Below are 19,961 nucleotides of genomic sequence, written 5' to 3'. Positions count from 1 at the left end.
TCTATCTTCCTGCTCCCTCCACTCCACTGAAACTGCCCTAAGGTCGCCAATGACCTATTAACCGCCAAGAGCAAGCGACACTACTCTATCCTCCTCCTCCTGCACCTGTCCTCTGCCTTTGACACAGTGGACCATTCCCTGTTGCTGCGGACCCTCTCATCCCTTGGCATCACAGACTTGGCCCTATCCTGGATTTCGTCATACCTAACTGGCTGAACATTCAGCGTCTCCCATTCACACACCACCTCCTCACCTCGCCCCCTATCTGTCGGAGTCCCGCACGGTTCAGCTCTAGGGCCCCTGCTCTTCTCCATTTACACGTTTGGCCTGGGACAGCTCATAGAATCTCACAGTTTTCAGTATCATCTCTATGCTGATGACACACAGAACTAAATCTCTGGACCAGATATCACCACCCTACTAACCATAATCCCTCAATGTCTATCTATTTCATCCTTCTCCGCTAGATTTCTAAAACTTAACATGGACAAAACGGAATTCATTGTCTTTCCACCATCTCGTGCGAGCCCCCCAACGAACCTATCCATTACAGTAAACGGCTGCCCACTCTCCCCAGTCCCACAAGCTCGCTGTCTCGGGGTAATCCTTGACACCGATCTCTCCTTCAAACCGCATATCCAAGCCCTTTCCAATTCCTGCCGCCTTCAGCTCAAAAATATTTCACGGATCCATACATTGCTAAACCAAGAATCTGCAAAACCCCTAGTCCATGCCCTCGTCATCTCCCGCCTCGACTACTGTAACCTCCTGCTCTGTGGCCTCCCCTCGATCACTCTCGCACTCCTCAAATCTATTCTAAACTCTGCTAATCCACCTGTCCCCCTGCTATTCCCCGGCCTCTCCCCTTTGTCAATCCCTTCACTGGCTCCCCATTACCCAGAGACTCCAGAACAAAAGCCTAACCATGACATACAAAGCCATCCACAACCTGTCCCCTCCATACATCTGTGACCTCGTCTCCCGGTGCTTTCCTGCACTTTCCTGCACGCAACCTCCGATCCTCACAAGATCTCCTTCTCTACTCCCCTCTTATCTCCTCTTCCCACAATCGTATACAAGATTTCTCTCGCGCATCACCCCTACTCTGGAACTTTCTACCACAACATATCAGACTCTCACCTACCATCGAAACCTTCAAAAAGACCCTGAAGACCCACCTCTTCCAGCAAGCCTACAACCTGCAGTAACCACCGATCGACCAAACCGCTGCATGACCAGCTCTACCCTCACCTACTGTATCCTCACCCATCCCTTGTAGATTGTGAGCCCTCGCGGGCAGGGTCCTCACTCCTCCTGTACCAGGTGTGACTTGTATTGTTGAAGATTATTGTACCTGTTTTTATTATGTATACCCCTCCTTACATGTAAAGCGCCATGGAATAAATAGCGCTATAATAATAATAATAATAATGCTAAATGTTGGGATAGGATCTTGGAGATGGGAATACTCCTTTTGTATATATTTTGTTAGAAAATTATTCAGAGCAAATCTTTTTATTTTTCCCTGCAGCACTTAAGACAAGCTGATTTAGCCGGAAGATTTGTGGAATTCTTTGGAGATGGTTTGTCTCAGCTTTCAGTTGTCGACCGTACCACAATAGCCAACATGTGCCCAGAGTATGGTGCCACAGTGGCCTTCTTTCCAGTGGACCAAGTAACCCTTAGCCACCTGAAACAAATTGGTGAGCATTCTGAGCTAGCTATCTAGCTATCTGCATGTATGATGCATGATTTATAAAGTGTTATGGAATTTGTTAGTGCTATGGAAATTAAAATGATTTTAGGAATCTGTTCACCTCATGTTTGTTGGAAATTAAACTTCAAACAAATGCCTCCATCTTGCCTTTTATATGAGCTTCCTGAAAAACCTATTATATTAACAAAGCAATCCCATCAAAATTTTTATGCTCTTAATATATTGCAATCATTATATTATAAAGCACTGGGTACTTGTTTATAATTGGTCATTTTGCCTTTCTACCCAGTTAATTCCTCTTTTCCGTTAGAAGTATATCATCACGTCACTGACTAGCTGAATCCTTCTAAAATCAATGTAGAAACAGGAGGTCCGTTTTCCCTGTATGGGTCATGAGTCTCTGCAAAAGTCTATGGGAGGAGAGAGCAGCTGGCTCGGGAGTTGAAGTGGGGAATGATAAAGGCAGGGACAAGAGATTTCCTGTTTCTGCATAGAGCAGAGAAGAGAAGAATTATCAGGGTAGAAAGGCAAAATGAGCAATTGTAAGCATACAGTGTTTTACTGCAATGTATTAAGAGGATAAAATCTTTGATGGGAGTGCCTCTTTAAGCATATCTTCTACTGCTACTAGGAAAAGCAACCCCTTCTCGATCGAAATGTTTGGCCCTGATTTTAAAATAATAAAAAAAAAGCTTTATACTCCACTCCTGTGCCAGTGGTGTCGTCACTCGTGGTCGGGGCTCTCGTGCGGTTGTATGACACATGGTGCCTGGAGCCTGTTCAGAGCTGGTGTCACTGTCTCGGCGTTCATCCAAAGGCGGGGAAAGTGATGCTAGGACTGATTGGGCACCACGTGTCATACAACCGCATGAGTTTCCCAGGACCTACACAATGTGGCATGTTTTTACTTGACTTGCATTCTTCTTGCATTTTCTTCCCTATGATAGGTGTTGATCCACTCAGAATAAAAGTATTTGAAGCATATTTGAAAGCAGTAAAGTTGCTTAGAGAAGAAAATGGTACAATAACACAAAGATATTCCAAGGTAATAATAATACGTGAGGCATAAATGCATAGCGGCATTGATGTGTATAGAATCTACTATATAATTGTCTAAGGGTCACTTCCGTCTTTCTGTCTGTCCTTCTTTCTGTCACGGATATTCATTGGTTACAGCCTCTGTCTGTCATGGAATCCAAGTCGCTGACTGGTCTCGCCAGTTGCCTGTCATGGCTGCCGCGACCAATCAGCGATGGCCACAGTCTGATTAGTCCTTCCCTACTCCCCTGCAGTCAGCGCCCGGCGCCCGCTCCATGATCCTCGCAGTCACCGCTCACACAGGGTTAATGCCAGCGGTAACGGGCCGCGTTATGCCGCGGGTAACTCACTCCGTTACCGCCGCTATTAACCCTGTGTGACAAAGTTTGTACTATTGATGCTGCCTATGCAACGTCAATAGTAAAAACATCTAATGTTAAAAAAAATAAAAAATCATCATATACTCACCTTCCGCCGCCTTTCCCGCTCCTGGCTACGCTCCGGTGACTTCTCCATGCAAGCGGCAGGTTCCGGTGGCAAGGATGGTATGGGAGAAGGACCTGCCATGACGTCACGGTCATGTGACCGCGACGTCATCACAGGCCCTGCGCGAGAAAGACCTGCCATGACATCACGGTCATGTGACCGCGACGTCCTCACCGGTCCTGCACGAGAAGGACCTGCCATGACGTCAGTCATGTGACCAAACTACAAGCGGCCCTCGGAAGGTGAGTATGTTTATTTTTTATTTTTTAACCTGTGACATACGTGGCTGGGCAATATACTACGTGGCTGGGCAATATACTACGTGGCTCTGTGCTGTCTACTACGTGGCTGGGCAATATACTACGTGGCTGGGCAATATACTACGTGGCTGGGCAATATACTACGTTTCTGTGCTGTATACTACATGGCTCTGTGCTGTCTACTACGTGGCTGGGCAATATACTACGTGGCTGGGCAATATACTACGTGGCTGGGCAATATACTACGTGGCTCTGTGCTGTCTACTATGTGGCTCGGCAATATACTATGTGGACATGCATATTCTAGAATACCCGATGCGTTAGAATCAGGCCACCATCTAGTATGTTATATTTGTCTTGGGCAGCACATTTTAAGCCCAGTAGTATGAAAGGAGGATCAAAAATTGCATTGTTTGTCTAATTTCCTTGTGAAAGAATGTCTGGCCTTTTTAAAAAGAGAGCTGGACCCATTCTCCCCATCCTCTTTGCAATTAATTTATTGCAGTCCTGTACAAAGTGGCTGTCTTGATTTAACATGCAGGGTGTAACTGTAATTGCATGGTTTGCAATCACTCCCAGGGCCCCTGAGTTTAGGTGGTAAAAAATGTCCCTTTTTTTCCCATATAAAAAGACCATAGCTGTTAAAGACTTAAAATATTTGGGGGGGGATTGCAGCATTGGAGCTATTGAAAAAGGGCCCACAAGCTTCAAGTTGTGCCACTGCCAGCAAGGTTTTTTTATGAACACATCAGGCTTGTATGAATATGGTGTATTGTTGTACATTAGTGTTAGAGAAACGTCATGGTCATTTTTCTAGTAATTTGTACCACCCCTGCTTTATATTGTGTGTAAAAAAAATAAAAATAAAGTAAATAAATACGGTAAATAAAAAAAAAATCAGTCTGGAATATAATGGCTAATGCAAATTACAGGAATTATAAATTACTAATTTGTTTTCCTTGTGTTATTTTTAGGTTTTAGAAATCAATTTGAACACCATTGTACCATATGTAAGTGGCCCCAAGAGACCACAAGACCGAGTATTAGTAACTGATATGAAAAAGGATTTTGAAGCATGTTTAAGTGAGAAGGTGAGTGAGTAACTTAAAAACGAAGGCTGGAATCCCATTGCAGATATATGGAAGATATATATGGAAGAATCCCATTGCAGATATATATATGGCTGCACTCACATTTCCATTTGCATATTCCGTCTATTGGATTTAGACGCAGAGACAACCTGAACAAAATTGTCTCAATTGGATCGGTTTTAATTAAGTGATGTGTCTGCTTTATAGTGGAGGGAAAAATTTTGCATGTGCTTTCCTGTTCCAAATACTGACACAAAGTACGCCTGTTACCCTTCAGTGATGGAGTCCATTTTGAACTACGTGACTGGCTGAATTTTATAAATAAATTTGCATAAATGATGGCCCCTAACTATGTTCGAGATGTCAGTGAGAGTGATATAGAGCTGTAAGGGGCGCAATAAATGACAAGAAGAAAGCATTTAGAGAATTAAAGTAAGTAGGTAATGATGAGGCATTAAATAAATATAGAAAATTAAATACATTTTTTAAAAAGCAAATCAAGGCGAGAGTAAAAATAATCCCCAAATATTCTTTAACTACGTAAATAGCAAAAAACTAAAAAATGATAGTGTTGGCCCCCTTAAAAATAGTTTGGGTGAAATGATGGATGAGGATGAGGAAAAAGCCAATATGTTAAATGACTTTTTTTCATCAGTATTTACACAAGAAAATCCCATGGCAGACAAAATGACTAGTGATAAAAATTCCCCATTAAATGTCACCTGCTTAACCCAGCAGGAAGTGCGGCGGCGTCTAAAAATCACTAAAATTGACAAATCTCCGGGCCCGGATGGGATACACCCCCGAGTACTGCAGGAATTAAGTACAGTCATTGATAGACCATTATTTTTAATCTTTAAAGACTCCATAATAACAGGGTCTGTACCACAGGACTGGCGTATAGCAAATGTGGTGCCAATATTCAAAAAGGGGACAAAAACTGAACTCGGAAATGATAGGCCAGTAAGCTTAACCTCTACTGTGGGTAAAATCCTGGAGGGCATTCTAAGGGACGCTATACTGGAGTATCTGAAGAGGAATAACCTCATGACCCAGTATCAGCACGGGTTTACTAGAGACTGTTCATGTCAGACTAATCTGATCAGCTTCTATGAAGAGGTAAGTTCCGGACTGGACCAAGGGAACCCAATGGATGTAGTGTATATGGACTTTTCAAAAGCTTTTGATACGGTGCCACAAAAAAGGTTGATACATAAAATGAGAATAATGGGGATAGGGGAAAATATGTGTAAGTGGGTTAAGAGCTGGCTCAGGGATAGGAAACAAAGGGTGGTTATTAATGGAGCACACTCGGACTGGGTCACGGTTAGCCATCGGGGTGCCACAGGGGTCAGTATTGGGCCCTCTTCTTTTTAACATATTTATTAATGACCTTGTAGGGGGCATTCAGAGTAGAATTTCAATATTTGCAGATGACCCTAAACTCTGCAGGGTAATCAATATATAGGAGGACAATTTTATATTACAGGATGATTTATGTAAACTAGAAGCTTGGGCTGATAAATGGCAAATGAGCTTTAATGGGGATAAATGTAAGGTCATGCACTTGGGTAGAAGTAATAAGATGTATAACTATGCGCTTAATTCTAAAACTCTGGGCAAAACTGTCAATAAAAAAGACCTGGGAGCATGGGTGGATGACAAACTCACATTTAATGGCCAGTGTCAGGCAGCTGCTACAAAGGCAAATAATAATGGGATGCATTAAAATAGTCATAGATGCACATGAGGAGAACATAATTTTACCTGTATACAAGTCACTAGTGCGACCACACTTAGAATACTGTGCACAGTTCTGGTCTCCGGTGTATAAGAAAGACATAGCTGAACTAGAGCGGGTGCAGAGAAGAGCAACCAAGGTTATTAGAGGACTGGGGGGTCTGCAATACCAAGATAGGTTATTACACTTGGGGCTATATAGTTTGGAAAAACGAAGACTAAGGGGTGATCTTATTTTAATGTATAAATATATGAGGGGACAGTACAAAGACCTTTCTGATTATCTTTTTAATCATAGACCTGAGACAGGGACAAGGGTGCATCCTCTACGTCTAGAGGAAAGAAGGTTTAAGCATAACAGATGCAGATCCTTTACTGTTGGGCTATGTGCACACGTCAGGATTTTCTGCAGAATTTTCCTGAACAAAACCAGACTTTTTCTGCAGGAAATCAGCATGCGTTTTTTTTTTTTTGCATTTTTGATGCGTTTTGTGCATATTTTTCACACATTTTTTTTCCGGAGATTCCCAATGCATAAAATAGCGGTAAAAAGGCAAAAAATCCGCAAAATTAATGAACATGCTGCGTTTTTTTACCACGATTCGTTTTTTTCACGGAAAAAACGCATCATTTGCACAAAAATTTGTAGAATGAATTAATGTGAATATTTTTCGGCCCAATGATGACAGAAGTAATACAATTATATAATAATACAATACAATTTGTTATTGTACATCAGAATGCATTAAAAATGATGGGATGCTTGTGTGCTTTTATAAAGCATTTTTCCCACAGAAAAGGGCCGAAAAAAACCGCGAAAAATCCTGAACATGTGCACATAGACTAAGAGCAGTGAGACTATGGAACTCTCTGCCGTATGATGTTGTAATGAGTGATTCATTACTTAAATTTAAGGCTGCCGTCACACTAGCAGTATTTGGTCAGTATTTTCCATCAGTATTTGTAAGCCAAAACCAGGAGTGAAACAATTAGAGGAAAAGTATAATAGAAACATGTCACCTCTTCTGTATTTATCACCCACTCCTGGTTTTTGCTTACAAATACTGATGTAAAATACTGACCAAATACTGCTAGGGTGACGGCAACCTAAGAGGGGACTGGATACCTTTCTTGAAAAGTATAATGTTACATGTTATATATACTAGATTCCTTGATAGGGTGTTGATCCAGGGAACTAGTCTGATTGCTGTATGTGGAGTCGGGAAGGAGTTTTTTTCACCAATGTGGAGCTTACGCTTTGCCACATGGGTTTTTTTTGCCTTCCTCTGGATCAACATGTTAGGGCATGTTAGGTTAGGCTATGGTTGAACTAGATGGAGTTAAAGTCTTCCTTCAACCTTAATAACTGTTACTATGATATGCGTCTGCCACTTGTCAGAAGGAGATTGATGGTAGTGTGGTCAGATGTGTCTAGTCAATACAGAACTACCCTACACTTTTGAATGGTCCAGGAACAAGCCCATACTACTTGAAGAATGTCATTGTGCCTCTGCATGAACAACACAGGCTTAATTTCATCTTCATGGATGAAAATGCCACAGCTCATCGAGGTCACATCATTAGGAAATGGCTGCTGGAGACTGGGGTACCTCAAATGGCTTTGCTTGCTCTTTGTCCAGACCTTAATCCCATAGAAAACCTCTGGGATCAGCTAAGTTGCCTCGTAGAGACTCGAAACTCTGTACCTCATGACCTCAATAACTTCAGGGTCGCCCTTCAAGAAGAGTGGGATGCCGTGCCTCTGCAGTCAATCACTCAACTTGTAAATGGCATGAGACATCGTTGTCAAGCTGTAGATGATGCTCAAGGCCACATGACAAGTTGACATTTTTTGTTGGGGTGTACCCACCACTGTTGTTGTTTGTTGTTGTTGTTGTTTATTTATATAGCACCATTGATTTCATGGTGCTGTACATGAGAAGGAGTTACATACAAATTACAGATATCGCTTACAGTAAGCAAACTAACAATGACAGACTGGTACAGAGGGGCGAGGACCCTGCCCCTTGCGGGCTTACATTCTACAGGATGATGGGGAAGGAGACAATAGGTTGAGGGTTGTGGGAGCTCTGGTGGTGGTGAGGAGGCAGCGAGGTCAGTGCAGGCTGTAGGCTTTCCTGAAGAGGTGGATTTTCAGGTTCCGTTATTGGCTTTTATTTCAATAAATTGTTTGAGAAGAGGAAATCACCATTGCATGCTTCTACTTAAATGCCCTTCTTCCATGCTGAAATATCACTGTTGTGTGAACTTCTTAAGTTTTACATATATTTTGCCCGAAGGCCAAATACACTGCTCATAAAATGTTAGGCTAGGTTCACATTGCGTTAATGGGTTAACATAGTAACATAGTTAGTAAGGCCGAAAAAAGACATTTGTCCATCCAGTTCAGCCTATATTCCATCATAATAAATCCCCAGATCTACGTCCTTCTACAGAACCTAATAATTGTATGATACAATATTGTTCTGCTCCAGGAAGACATCCAGGCCTCTCTTGAACCCCTCGACTGAGTTCGCCATCACCACCTCCTCAGGCAAGCAATTCCAGATTCTCACTGCCCTAACAGTAAAGAATCCTCTTCTATGTTGGTGGAAAAACCTTCTCTCCTCCAGACGCAAAGAATGCCCCCTTGTGCCCGTCACCTTCCTTGGTATAAACAGATCCTCAGCGAGATATTTGTATTGTCCCCTTATATACTTCTACATGGTTATTAGATCGCCCCTCAGTCGTCTTTTTTCTAGACTAAATAATCCTAATTTCGCTAATCTATCTGGGTATTGTAGTTCTCCCAATGCTAACTGACACCGTTGCACGGCGGAAATGTCGCAATTAACGCCGTGCAACGGGTCCGTTAGCGCACCCATTGACAGCAATGTTATTTCTGCCTGTAGCGCATCGCTAGTTCGTGCCATTTTCGGCACGCACTAGCGATGTGCCGTTCTTTTGTGACGGACCTCGGACACTGCTTGCAGCGTCCGAGGTCCGTCCCTCGCTACCGCAGATCGGGGATCTGCGCTAGCGGGGACGGCGAATGCGGACCAAAAATAAACATTGCGTTAGCACAATCCGCTAGCACTATGCGCTTAACGGATTGCCCTAACGCAATGTGAACCTAGCCTTAGGGATAAGTCCAACTCACCGTTGTAGACAACTTTTGGTGTTCGGAGCACATGAAACACTGCATCAGAGCGTAGGGCAATCACACAAACAGGAGAAAATCCAACTGAAAGTGCTCAGTAAAGGATGAAACTGAATCAGCAATGCAAGTTACATGATATGTGACATCAACGCATTTCAGGTGACTGCGCACCCTTAATCGCTGAATCTGTTTTATCCTTTACTAAGCCCTTTTGGTGAGTAAAGAGAAAATTTTGTTCAAGTCCGTTGAGCTAAATATTCTCCTGTTTTATGTGACCGAATAATTAACGCCTTCCCGACATGTGACATACCTACACGTCATAGTTAGGTAAGTTCCTGACCAATGAGGTATAGGTACGTCATGTGATGGTGCGTGGCACAGCAGCAGTGAGCTCTGCTTGCGTGATAGCTGAGCCCCAACTGTCACAGCTTGGAGCAATGCCTGCACTGGCCCCCCGATTAACCTCCTGAATATCAATATCGATCACAACATTTAGAAGAGGGAGGCGTGCCGCTCTCCCTTCCGATCAACATTTCTTGCATCTTCATGGCAATCCTAGGTCGTCATGACGTCCTCCTGGTCTGCCAGCTACTGTAGCCTGTTTAGACCATGCCAGGAGCATGGTAGAAAAGGCTTCAGTCATGTAACACTGCAGTTCTAGTGCATTTCAATCGATTATACCAGCGATCAGAATATAAGGTACCATATTTTATTTATTTATTTAGTCAGTGTGGTTTGCAGAGCCCCTGAGGTACCAAAACAGCAAAAAAACAGAAGTGACCTCATTTTGGAAACTAGACCTATCACTGAATTCATCTAATGGTGTGTTTAGCTTGTTAAACCGGTGTTTCACAGAACTTTTTAAAATGTAAAAGTGAAAATTATGGTTTTTTTTTTCCATTTAAAATATGGTTTTAGCCCCAAATTTGTAATCTTCACTATGGATAGTAGGAGTAAACAGACCCCAGAATGTGTTATGCCATTTCTTCTGAACATGAAGATACCCGATATGTGGTCAAAAAATGCTGTTAGGGCACAAGGCAGGGCTAAGAAAGTAAAAAGATCTATCTGATTTTTGGAGCGTAAATCTGTCTGGAATAGATTGCGAATGCCATGTCGTATTTGCAAAGGCCCCGACTTGCCAGAACAGCAGAAATCCTTCAAAAGTTACTCCATTGTGGAAACTAGTCCTCTCAAGGAATTCATCTAGTTGTGTACTGCACATCTTTAACCAATAGGTTTTCAAAACTGCATAACATTTAAATGCAAAAACAATTTTTTTTTTTTCACTAAAATAGATGTTTTGGCACCAAATGTCTAATTTCCTTGAAGGGTAATAGGTGAAAAAAAAGGGACCCCATAATTTATGCAATTTTTACTGAACATGGCAGCACCCCATATGTGGTTGTACACGGCAAGGATCAGATGGGAAGGGGCGTTCCTTGTCTTTTACAGCACAGATTAATTTTCAATAGAAAGTGAGTGCCATTAGCCGAGCCCCTGAGGTGCCTGATCATCAGAAACCCCCACAAGTGACCCCATATTGGAAACTTCACTGCTTAAAGCGAACCTGTAATCCGGATTTTGCTAAGTAAACTACAGGCATTCAGGTTGGCGCTGTTACACTGATTTAAATGATACCTGGGTTGATGAAATCCATCTTGTGGTTGTTTAATCTGTATTTGCAGTTTTCAGTTAGAGATTCTCGTGCTTTGGGGCGGCTTGTCGGCAGGTCTTTTTTGCTGCTCTTATCTCAAATTCATCCTTATGGGCTTAAATGATGGGTCACTGAACCATGTGCTGGAACCATTTTGCTGTAGTTAAATAGTCTTTTTTTTTTTTTTTTTTTTTTTTAAAGACCACAATCAAGCAAGACTGCAAGCGCACCGGTGGTCAGGTGTTTGGAGGATGGCTCCTTGGGCGCTTTGGGGAGAGTATACCCAACCCTGTTCCTGATTCGCAAATTATGGAATAGACTAAGGCAGATTCGCGGGGTTAGAGGGTTGACTAGATTCACACCGATATGGTCTAACAACAATTTAAAGGAATTTGAGGCCTTGGGGGGACTGATGGAATGGCAGAATAAGGGAATTTGCTTTGTTCACCAGATAATCCAGCAGCAGGCATTGAAGTCATTTTCCCAACTGCAGGTAGAATTTGGTCTGCGATCCACAGGGGAATATCAGTATGCGCAAATGAGACATGCCTTTAGAGCTCAGAATAAAAAGGTTGATATCAGTGTTCAAGATGATATAGTGTTGGAGTATGTGTGTGGTGACGGGACTACAAGGGGAGTTATTTCCACTCTGTATAAGGACCTTATGCACACGTTTTTGCTAGATTTCCCTATAAAGGCGAGAGCTAAGTGGGAGAGGGACGTGGGGCCGATGGAGAATGAAACCTGGGAATCGGTGATGGAGTGGGTTCCGCGACTATCCTTGAGTGAACCATATAGACTCTCGCAGCTATATATTCTGCATAGAGTATATAAATCTCCGGAAGTGCTATACAAAGCGGGATTGCGTGCCAATTCTGAGTGTCCGAGGTGTGCGAGTGAGAATGCAGGAATATATCACATGATGTGGACGTGTCCTAGGCTGGCTGCTTTTTGGGTGGTGGTTTTGAGCCGGGTTGAAGTAGCGTATAAGTGTAGAGTTCTTAGAGATCCGATAGTATGCGTGCTGGGATATGTGGAAGAAATTGGAGTTGACAATACTTGGAAGATTGCAATCGCTAGGCTACTATACATGGCCAGGAAAGTAATAGCACGAAATTGGATAAATGCGGAACCACCTGCGAGAAGGGAATTTCTCCAATATGTTCAACATGGTCTAAAATTGGAAAAGGGGGTGTACAAGAAAAGGGGGAAAATAGAAATGTTTAATAAGATGTGGTCTCCTTGGCTTGAATTGGATTGAGGAGTATAGACGTCGAGTTTCCTAAGACCTGGATAAGGATAAATTGCACGAGGCAGAGAAGGCCTCAGTGGGGTGAAGATTGGGATTGAGCTGTCTTAGGGGGGAGGGGGTAGTTGGGGTAATGTTGGGGTTTATTAAATAAGAAAATGTGTATGTGATATATTGCAATGTAAATGGCATTCTGATGTTCTTCTTTATATTGTTAATAAAAATCTATTTAAATAAAAAAAAAAGACTGCAAGCGCAGTATTTCAAGTAGAGGGCAGATCACTGAAGGTTCAGTGATCTGTAATGGAAACCCATAAGGATTTAATGTGAGAACAGAAGCACCCGAATCTCATTAACTGATGACTCCAAATAAAGATTAAACAAAGATTGATTTCATCAACCAAGGTATCATTTTAATCAGTATAATGACACCAACCTGACAATGCCTGTAGCTTACATGGCAAAATCCTGATGATAGGTTCACTTTAAGGAATTCATGTAGGGGTGTAGTGAGTATTTTGAACCCACAGGTGAGTCACCTAATATTTATAGAATTGGGACATGAAAATATGACATTTTAGTGGTAAATTTTTTTTTTTATTTTTTTTTTAGTTGCTGCAAATTTATAAGTTACACAAGGGTTAGTAGGTGAAACTGGACCCCACAATTTATTACGCAATTTCTGCTATACAGATTTTGCCGTATGTCAACATAAACTACTGTTTGGCCACATGGCTGAGTTGGCAGGAGCGCTATTTGGCTTTGGGAGCCCTAGAATAGTTCATGGATGACATTTGCAGAGCGCCAAAGGTGCCATAACAGCAGAAAAACCACAAGTGGAATATGCACCTTTCAATGAATTTATCTACAGCTGCAGTGACTATTTTGTAACATTCACCCCATGGTTTATTCTGGAGAATTACAAATATGCCAGTTTAGTGACCATATATTGTGACCTCCTATATTGTAGCGCCACCCCCCATACATTGTGCCCGCCTTTTGCTTCTGTTGGTGCGCACCCCATAAACGAAGTTTGCTCTCCCCACTTCAGTAATGCCAAACATGTCACTTACTGCGGTTTAGGCACAGTTAGACTCAGGAGGAGGAGGGCATTTGGATTTGGAAGCACAGGTTTCACTCGATTTTATTTCAAGGGGTGGGAGCCATGTTCCCTTTTCCAGAGTCCTTGTTCTTCCTGTAACTTGGGAACCCCTGTATTTCCAGTGACAGATGACGAACCTGAGTGGGGGCTGGTTTTCACCCACTGTGGGGGGTGCTGTTCACTTACTCGTGAATGTCGTGAAAATTGGGCATTGAGGAATAACGCCACTGTTAAGTCGTATCGGCTGTGTTAATAGCTTAATAATCCAAAGGGGCCTTAGTTTTTCTCTGCATCATGTATTGAGCAGACCCATTTTGAACATGACTTTTGTTAATAATCTTCCAAAATAAATAGGCTAACAAGTGCAAATGGAAATGTCAACTTGGCCTAAAGCGCTCACCCACTTTATTTTAAATAGCATGTGTCATTGGTCATTAAAAATTGTGGCAGTACACATATTAGCAAGTTACACTAAGATCCTTAATGCTGGTTCTCATTATAACCGTACACCCCATAATTTTTCTCTTGGCTTGGTGACTTTTCATATTTCTGCATTGTGGCACTTTCCTAACTTGCAGAGTGCCAAGAATATGATATGTCCATGTTCATGTGACTTGTTGCAATAGTTAATTGGATCTGCAGCCATTACGGTATGTCCCCATTTCTCATAAATACAGCTGAGGATTCGCTTGCAGAACATTCACTGCATATTGCACCATTAGTGTTAATGAGACTTCACAAAATCTAATTTCTGTGCTTTGGAAAAAAATCTGCAGAAATTTAATTTGGCACCTTGTTAATTTCTACATATTTAACCCTTTGCAATGCATAGGGTAAAATCCACCACCGAATCCTCAGCATTATTTCACTGCAGTTCTCATTATGGTTTTTAAATGGTCGTAATTCTGCTCAAAACCAACCACATTAGAAAGAATGCAAACCCATCCAAGTTTCTTGTCCATGGGCAATGGCTTTGTATTAGAAAGTGAAATGTTGTTACGGTAATTTGGTACAAAATGAATGCAGCCAATTAAGGATAAGGGCCACACCACGTGACATTAAGATGGCGATCTTCTAAGTGAATGGGATTGCATTGTGACGCAGACCGCCATGCACGGACTGGCCACTGCTCTCCCGACCAGATTGTGCCTTCCCCATATATTTCTATGAAGCTGTCGCTTTCTGGTGGATAGACCAATAGCCAGTCCGTGCGTTGCGGTCTGATCTCGGACCAATTTGTACTGATGTCTGAAAGAGCCCTAACCGTTATTGTGCGGACGCAGCTTCTAATGGACTTTTATAGGCTCCTTTGATTTTAATAGAACTCATAGAAGTGTTTGAGAAGTTGATTAAGGTCTTCAGGTCCTATACGACTCTCTTCTTCTGGAATTTTTTATGGTTTAAGGCAAACTTAAATGTTTTCAGGAAAATGTAGCGGTGTGCGGTATTCACACCACTTTGTAGTGTTCTTGAATATTGTGTATTCATTTTTTCATGCTTTGAAATAATAATAAAATCTATCAACAAGTGAAGAAATTAAAAAAAAATTACATGCATTTCATTAAGAGAAAATTCCATTTTTTTGTTAGGTGGGTCTGAGGGGGTTTCAAATCCCAGCTGAAAGGCAGAAGGTGGAGGTTCCGGTTACATATGGAAGAACCGAATACATGTTGTCTCACGGTTGTGTGCTTATTGCTGCTGTGATCAGCTGTACCAACAACTGCAACCCTTCTGTCATGTTAACTGCAGGTAATATTAGGCTGACATTTTACAATTTTACATCTGCACGTTTTATACAGCTTTTTTCCAGTTATTTATAATTGGGTATCTGTAGTGATAGGTTCTCTTTTAAAGTGGTTTTCCCATCTTGAAGAACGTATCCCAATATGTAGGTGTAAGAATATTAACAAATACCTCCAAATAGAAATGTAGTCTAGTTCTCCTGACAACGTACATGTGCAAGGCCATTGCAGTAGCTTAGGTATCCATGGTTGCCACCACTCATATAATGACAGTTGCTAATGGATGCCTAAGCTACTGCAATGGCCTGCACATTATGTGCATGTCATAGGTTATCAAGAGAACTATACCACGTTTCTAATTGGAGGCATTTGCTGCTATTTATTATTATTATTATACCTACTACATATTGAAAGAGGATCTTGGAGATGGGAATACCCCTTTAAGTATTTTCAGACTGCACTAGCATTCAATAACGCCATGTTCATCAGAGTGGTTATTATCATACGGTCTCTCCTACTCTTTTCAACTGTCATTGTTCTGCTGCTGATACACCTGCTTTTGCATGGAGAAAAAATGGTGGTGGTCTCCGTACAGACAACCCCTTACATGTCTGGCCTTAAGTTTTCCCTGTCAGAATTAGTTCCCTCAGAAATTTTAGGCATTCACAGTAATAAAGAAAAGAAAAATAAACCAGCTCACCCGTGATGCATTAGTTGAGCTTCGGGAGCACGGACCCGCTGTGTCCAAACATGTAAAGTCCAAAAGAAGAAAAATGTCATGATTAAGGGAGCTTAGTCTCCAGAAACGCGTTGAGTTTCACTCCCACATGGTTTGTGCTGAAGTTTGTACCCTCTGTTACAAGTTTGTGAATAAAGAAATGTTATCTTCACGGATTCGGTGGAGCTGGACATTTTTCTTCTTTTGCATTCACAGTAATACCACATGAGAGCCATTAACACCTGCACTGGGACGTTTATATGCCCTAATTGTTCGTAATAAGCGATAGACATGTTTTCTGGAGCCGGGAAAAGTAACTACATGTTAAGGTTGATTGCTGTTACGCTACTGATTTATGTCAAAGCAAAATGTGATGATGGTGACATTCTCTCACAGGCTTGTTGGCTAAAAAGGCTGCAGAAGCCGGGCTCAAGGTGAAGCCGTATATCCGGACGAGCTTATCACCTGGAAGTGGAACAGTCACACATTACCTCACTGCCAGTGGCGTGCTGCCCTTCTTGAACCAACTGGGGTTAGTACAAGATGTACCAGAAAGAGATTCTAAAGTGATCCACTTTTCTTCAAGAGTTCGAGTGGATCTGTCGGCTTATTGAGAATCGGGCCACCATCTAGTAGATCAATACTTCTTGTAGCCAAAACTAGCTGGTTGCAATAAGGCATATTTATGAGGAGAGAGTTCTCCTCTCTGCAGTGATTGACAGCAGGGGCCGGGCCCGACTCTGACTAAAACCCAGCCCTGGCATACAACCACAGTAGCCCACATATAATTTTGCCTAAAACCTCAAAAAACGAAGAGCAACACATGTATAATGTCATTTTGCTTGGCATTCCACTCATCTTTATGTTTAAGGGTAGTAGGGTTGGTGTTCCTCGCTTCTACATTAAAAGGTGAGCAGCACTAATGTCTGCATGCATCCTCGCAGGTATCATTCACATGTCCTTGTCACTAGACTAGGACGTGCACAATACCTGTCTATTATGCCCATGTTCTTACAGGATGTCATCAGAACGTCTACCCTTCCAATATCAAAAGCCCATGTCCCTGCATGCTGACCAATCATTGCTGATTTTAACAAGTGGGATGGTAACAGACTGATGTCTATCAAGCTTTGGCCAGACGGTGACTTGGTCTGGAGTAAACTAAACTGGAATAACACTGCAATATGTAAAACCAACCTCATTAAACATTTGGAGCATTTGCTGCAGGTTACCTGTGGTTCACTCATGTATTCATACCCAGATGGTGCGAGTTGCATATAACCTGTACATGCATGTAGCCTGCTACAGGAGTACCATAATACATAATGTACATAAACAAAAATGAGGGTTATATACTTCGAGGGTGACCAGTGATAAACATACATGCTGGACACTGGCATACAGGCAATTATCTGCACACAGGGCCAATCTTATCTCATCCTGCATTGATTGCATGTACCAGCACCCTGAAGAAACACAGGAATGCAACGCCTTGCTGAATTGTGCAGGGCCCATGGTCACTTGCTCTCAAAGGGTCCCAAACTGCTGCCTTAGGCTACTTTCACACTAGCGTTATCTGCAATCCGTCACAATGCGTTGTTTTGCAGAAAAAACGCATCCTGCAAAAGTGCTTGCAGGATGCGTTTTTTCCCCATAGACTTACATTGACGACGCATTTGCGACAGATTGCCACACGTCGCATCCGTCGAGCGACGGATGCGTCGTGCTTTTGCGGACCGTCGGGAGCAAAAAACACTACATGTAACGTTTTTTTCTCCTGACGGACCGCTTTTTCCGACCACGCATGCGCGGTCGGAACTCCGCCCCCACCTCCCCGCACCTTACAATGGGGCAGCGGATGCGCCGGAAAAATGCATCCGCTGCACCCATTGTGCAATGCAGCAAACGCTAGCGTTGGAATCTCTCCCCGATGCATTGCGACGGGGAGATTCCGACGCTAGTGTGAAAGAAGCCTTAGTGTACAATGTATTGGCGCATGTTACACTACACCAGTTATATGCAAAGGATTATTTAGCGGTGCAGCCAGCTAACTACAGGAGTGGCCCACTTTGCAACTGCCAGGTAGGATTGATTGTGAATCCAGACCTGACCAAATATACCCAAAAATCATATACATATATCCTCATGCACTGACCATGTCCTGTATATGCACCATTACATAGATGTACTACAGTCACTATTAAATCCAAACTATTATATGCACTACATTCTCACTAATATATGCACACTATCCTTTATATGCTCTGCATTATTATGAGATCCTTTCAAATATAACCTTGACTTGACAAATTGTAATTTTTGGATTTGTTTTCATCCAGGTTTGATATTTCTGGGTATGGATGCTCTAGATGTGTTGGCAATACCAATCCATTACCTGAGGATATTGTCACTGCTATTAAGGAGGTATGCTGGTACAGTGTATGTATAATATATTTATATATACTATATGTGTATGTTCAACGAATATATATGAATTGGCTGTTTAAATGTGTTACCTGTTTGTTTGGTTTTTTTTTTTTTTGTTTTTTTTAGGGGGAACTGGTGGCATGTGGTGTTTTTTCTGGAAACAAGCATTTTGAAGGGAGTAGGTGTAGTTGTATCCGTGCCAATTATCTGGCCTCCCCACCTCTGGTTATTGCCTATGCACTGGCGGGCACAGTAAACATAGACTTGCAAACAGATGCTCTGGGTAAGTATGAAGTACATATCTTGTAATGATTTGGCTGTAGAATAGTTATATATGCTTCTGTAGTGAAAAAATAACACAGCAGAATAAAATGGAAAGTTTAAAAAAAAAATCTATTTGTCATATTGAAAAGAATTAAAGGGAACCTGTCACCCCCAAAATCGAAGGTAATTCTGTAATGCTTTAGATAAGCCCCGATGTATCCTGAAAGATGAGAAAAAGAGGTTAGATTGTACTCACCCAGGGGCGGTCCCGATCCAGTTCGGGTCCGATGGGCATCACGGTCCGGGGCCTCCCATCTTCTTACGATGACGTCCACTTCATGTAGTCACGCTGCGGCTCTGGCTCCTCTTTTTCTCCTCTTTCAGGATACATCGGGAGCTTATCTACAGCATTACAGAATGCTGTAGATAAGCCCCTGATGCTGGTGGGCTTAGCTCGCCTTCGATTTTGGGGGTGACAGGTTCCCTTTAAAACCACATAACACTTCCTTTTTTTTAACCTGGTCACCTTAAAAAAACAATGTCCTCCCTTAATTCTAGAAACAGTATTATTGAATTTGGAACATGTATACATTAATATACTTACACTAAGGTGCAATTTTATGTATTTTTCAGGTGTAAATGCTCAGGGTGATAAGGTCTTTCTGCAGGACATTTGGCCCAGCCGTGAAGAGGTTTTACAAGTAGAAGAGAATCTTGTTATCCCGTCCATGTTTAAAGAGCTAAAAGTGAAAATAGAGGTATAAAAGTATATCTGATACTTCACTTATTTCTAAAACTGTTTCTCTATTGCTTCTTTGGGGAACACAGGAAACTATGGGTGCATGCTGCTACCACCAGGAGGCTGACACTATGGACAAAAAAAAAATAGCTCCTTCCCAGCAGTGTACACCTCACCGACTGGCACTAGGTTAATCACTTTAACTTAGTGTCAGTAGGAGGCGGACAGTGGTCTTTCGCTAGACCCATATCTACCTCAGTTTTTGGTGTTTTTTCAGTAATGTTTTCCACTTTCTATTTTAGAAGATTTCCTCTTCTATTATCCTTTGGAGGGTAACTGTGAACAGTTGCACTGTTGTCCCACGTAGAGACAGAGTATGGCGTGCACTGACACCCCGTATTCTCATCTGTCTATCCGGGAGGACCCCAGCGCCTAACTCACAAAATGGGTTCAGGTTATTTGAAGACTGGTCCTGGCCCCTTACTCCTGCCCGCTCACCCACCAAAGCCAAACTGCATCAGGAGATAAACATCCTGCAATCCAGTGAGGTTTAGACATCTGTTCTTACATC

At 42.2% G+C, this 19,961-nt stretch overlaps 1 protein-coding gene across 1 annotated transcript in view; it reads left to right on the top strand.

Annotated features, from left to right (window-relative positions):
• The window catches only part of IREB2 (iron responsive element binding protein 2), a 106,237-nt gene that overhangs the window by 53,054 nt on the left and 33,222 nt on the right, over positions 1–19,961 (top strand). Inside the window, exons 10-17 of the mRNA XM_069765561.1 lie at positions 1,532–1,703; positions 2,665–2,762; positions 4,476–4,592; positions 15,090–15,249; positions 16,357–16,492; positions 18,300–18,384; positions 18,514–18,670; positions 19,285–19,409. Of these exons, the coding sequence (XP_069621662.1) occupies positions 1,532–1,703; positions 2,665–2,762; positions 4,476–4,592; positions 15,090–15,249; positions 16,357–16,492; positions 18,300–18,384; positions 18,514–18,670; positions 19,285–19,409 (1,050 nt within the window). The remainder of the gene's footprint in view (positions 1–1,531; positions 1,704–2,664; positions 2,763–4,475; positions 4,593–15,089; positions 15,250–16,356; positions 16,493–18,299; positions 18,385–18,513; positions 18,671–19,284; positions 19,410–19,961) is intronic.

Source organism: Ranitomeya imitator, chromosome 4 (assembly GCF_032444005.1).
Source record: "Ranitomeya imitator isolate aRanImi1 chromosome 4, aRanImi1.pri, whole genome shotgun sequence".
Classification (NCBI taxonomy): domain Eukaryota; kingdom Metazoa; phylum Chordata; class Amphibia; order Anura; family Dendrobatidae; genus Ranitomeya; species Ranitomeya imitator.
Note: the sequence above shows the minus strand (reverse complement) of the source record. Positions and strands in the feature narration are given on the sequence as shown.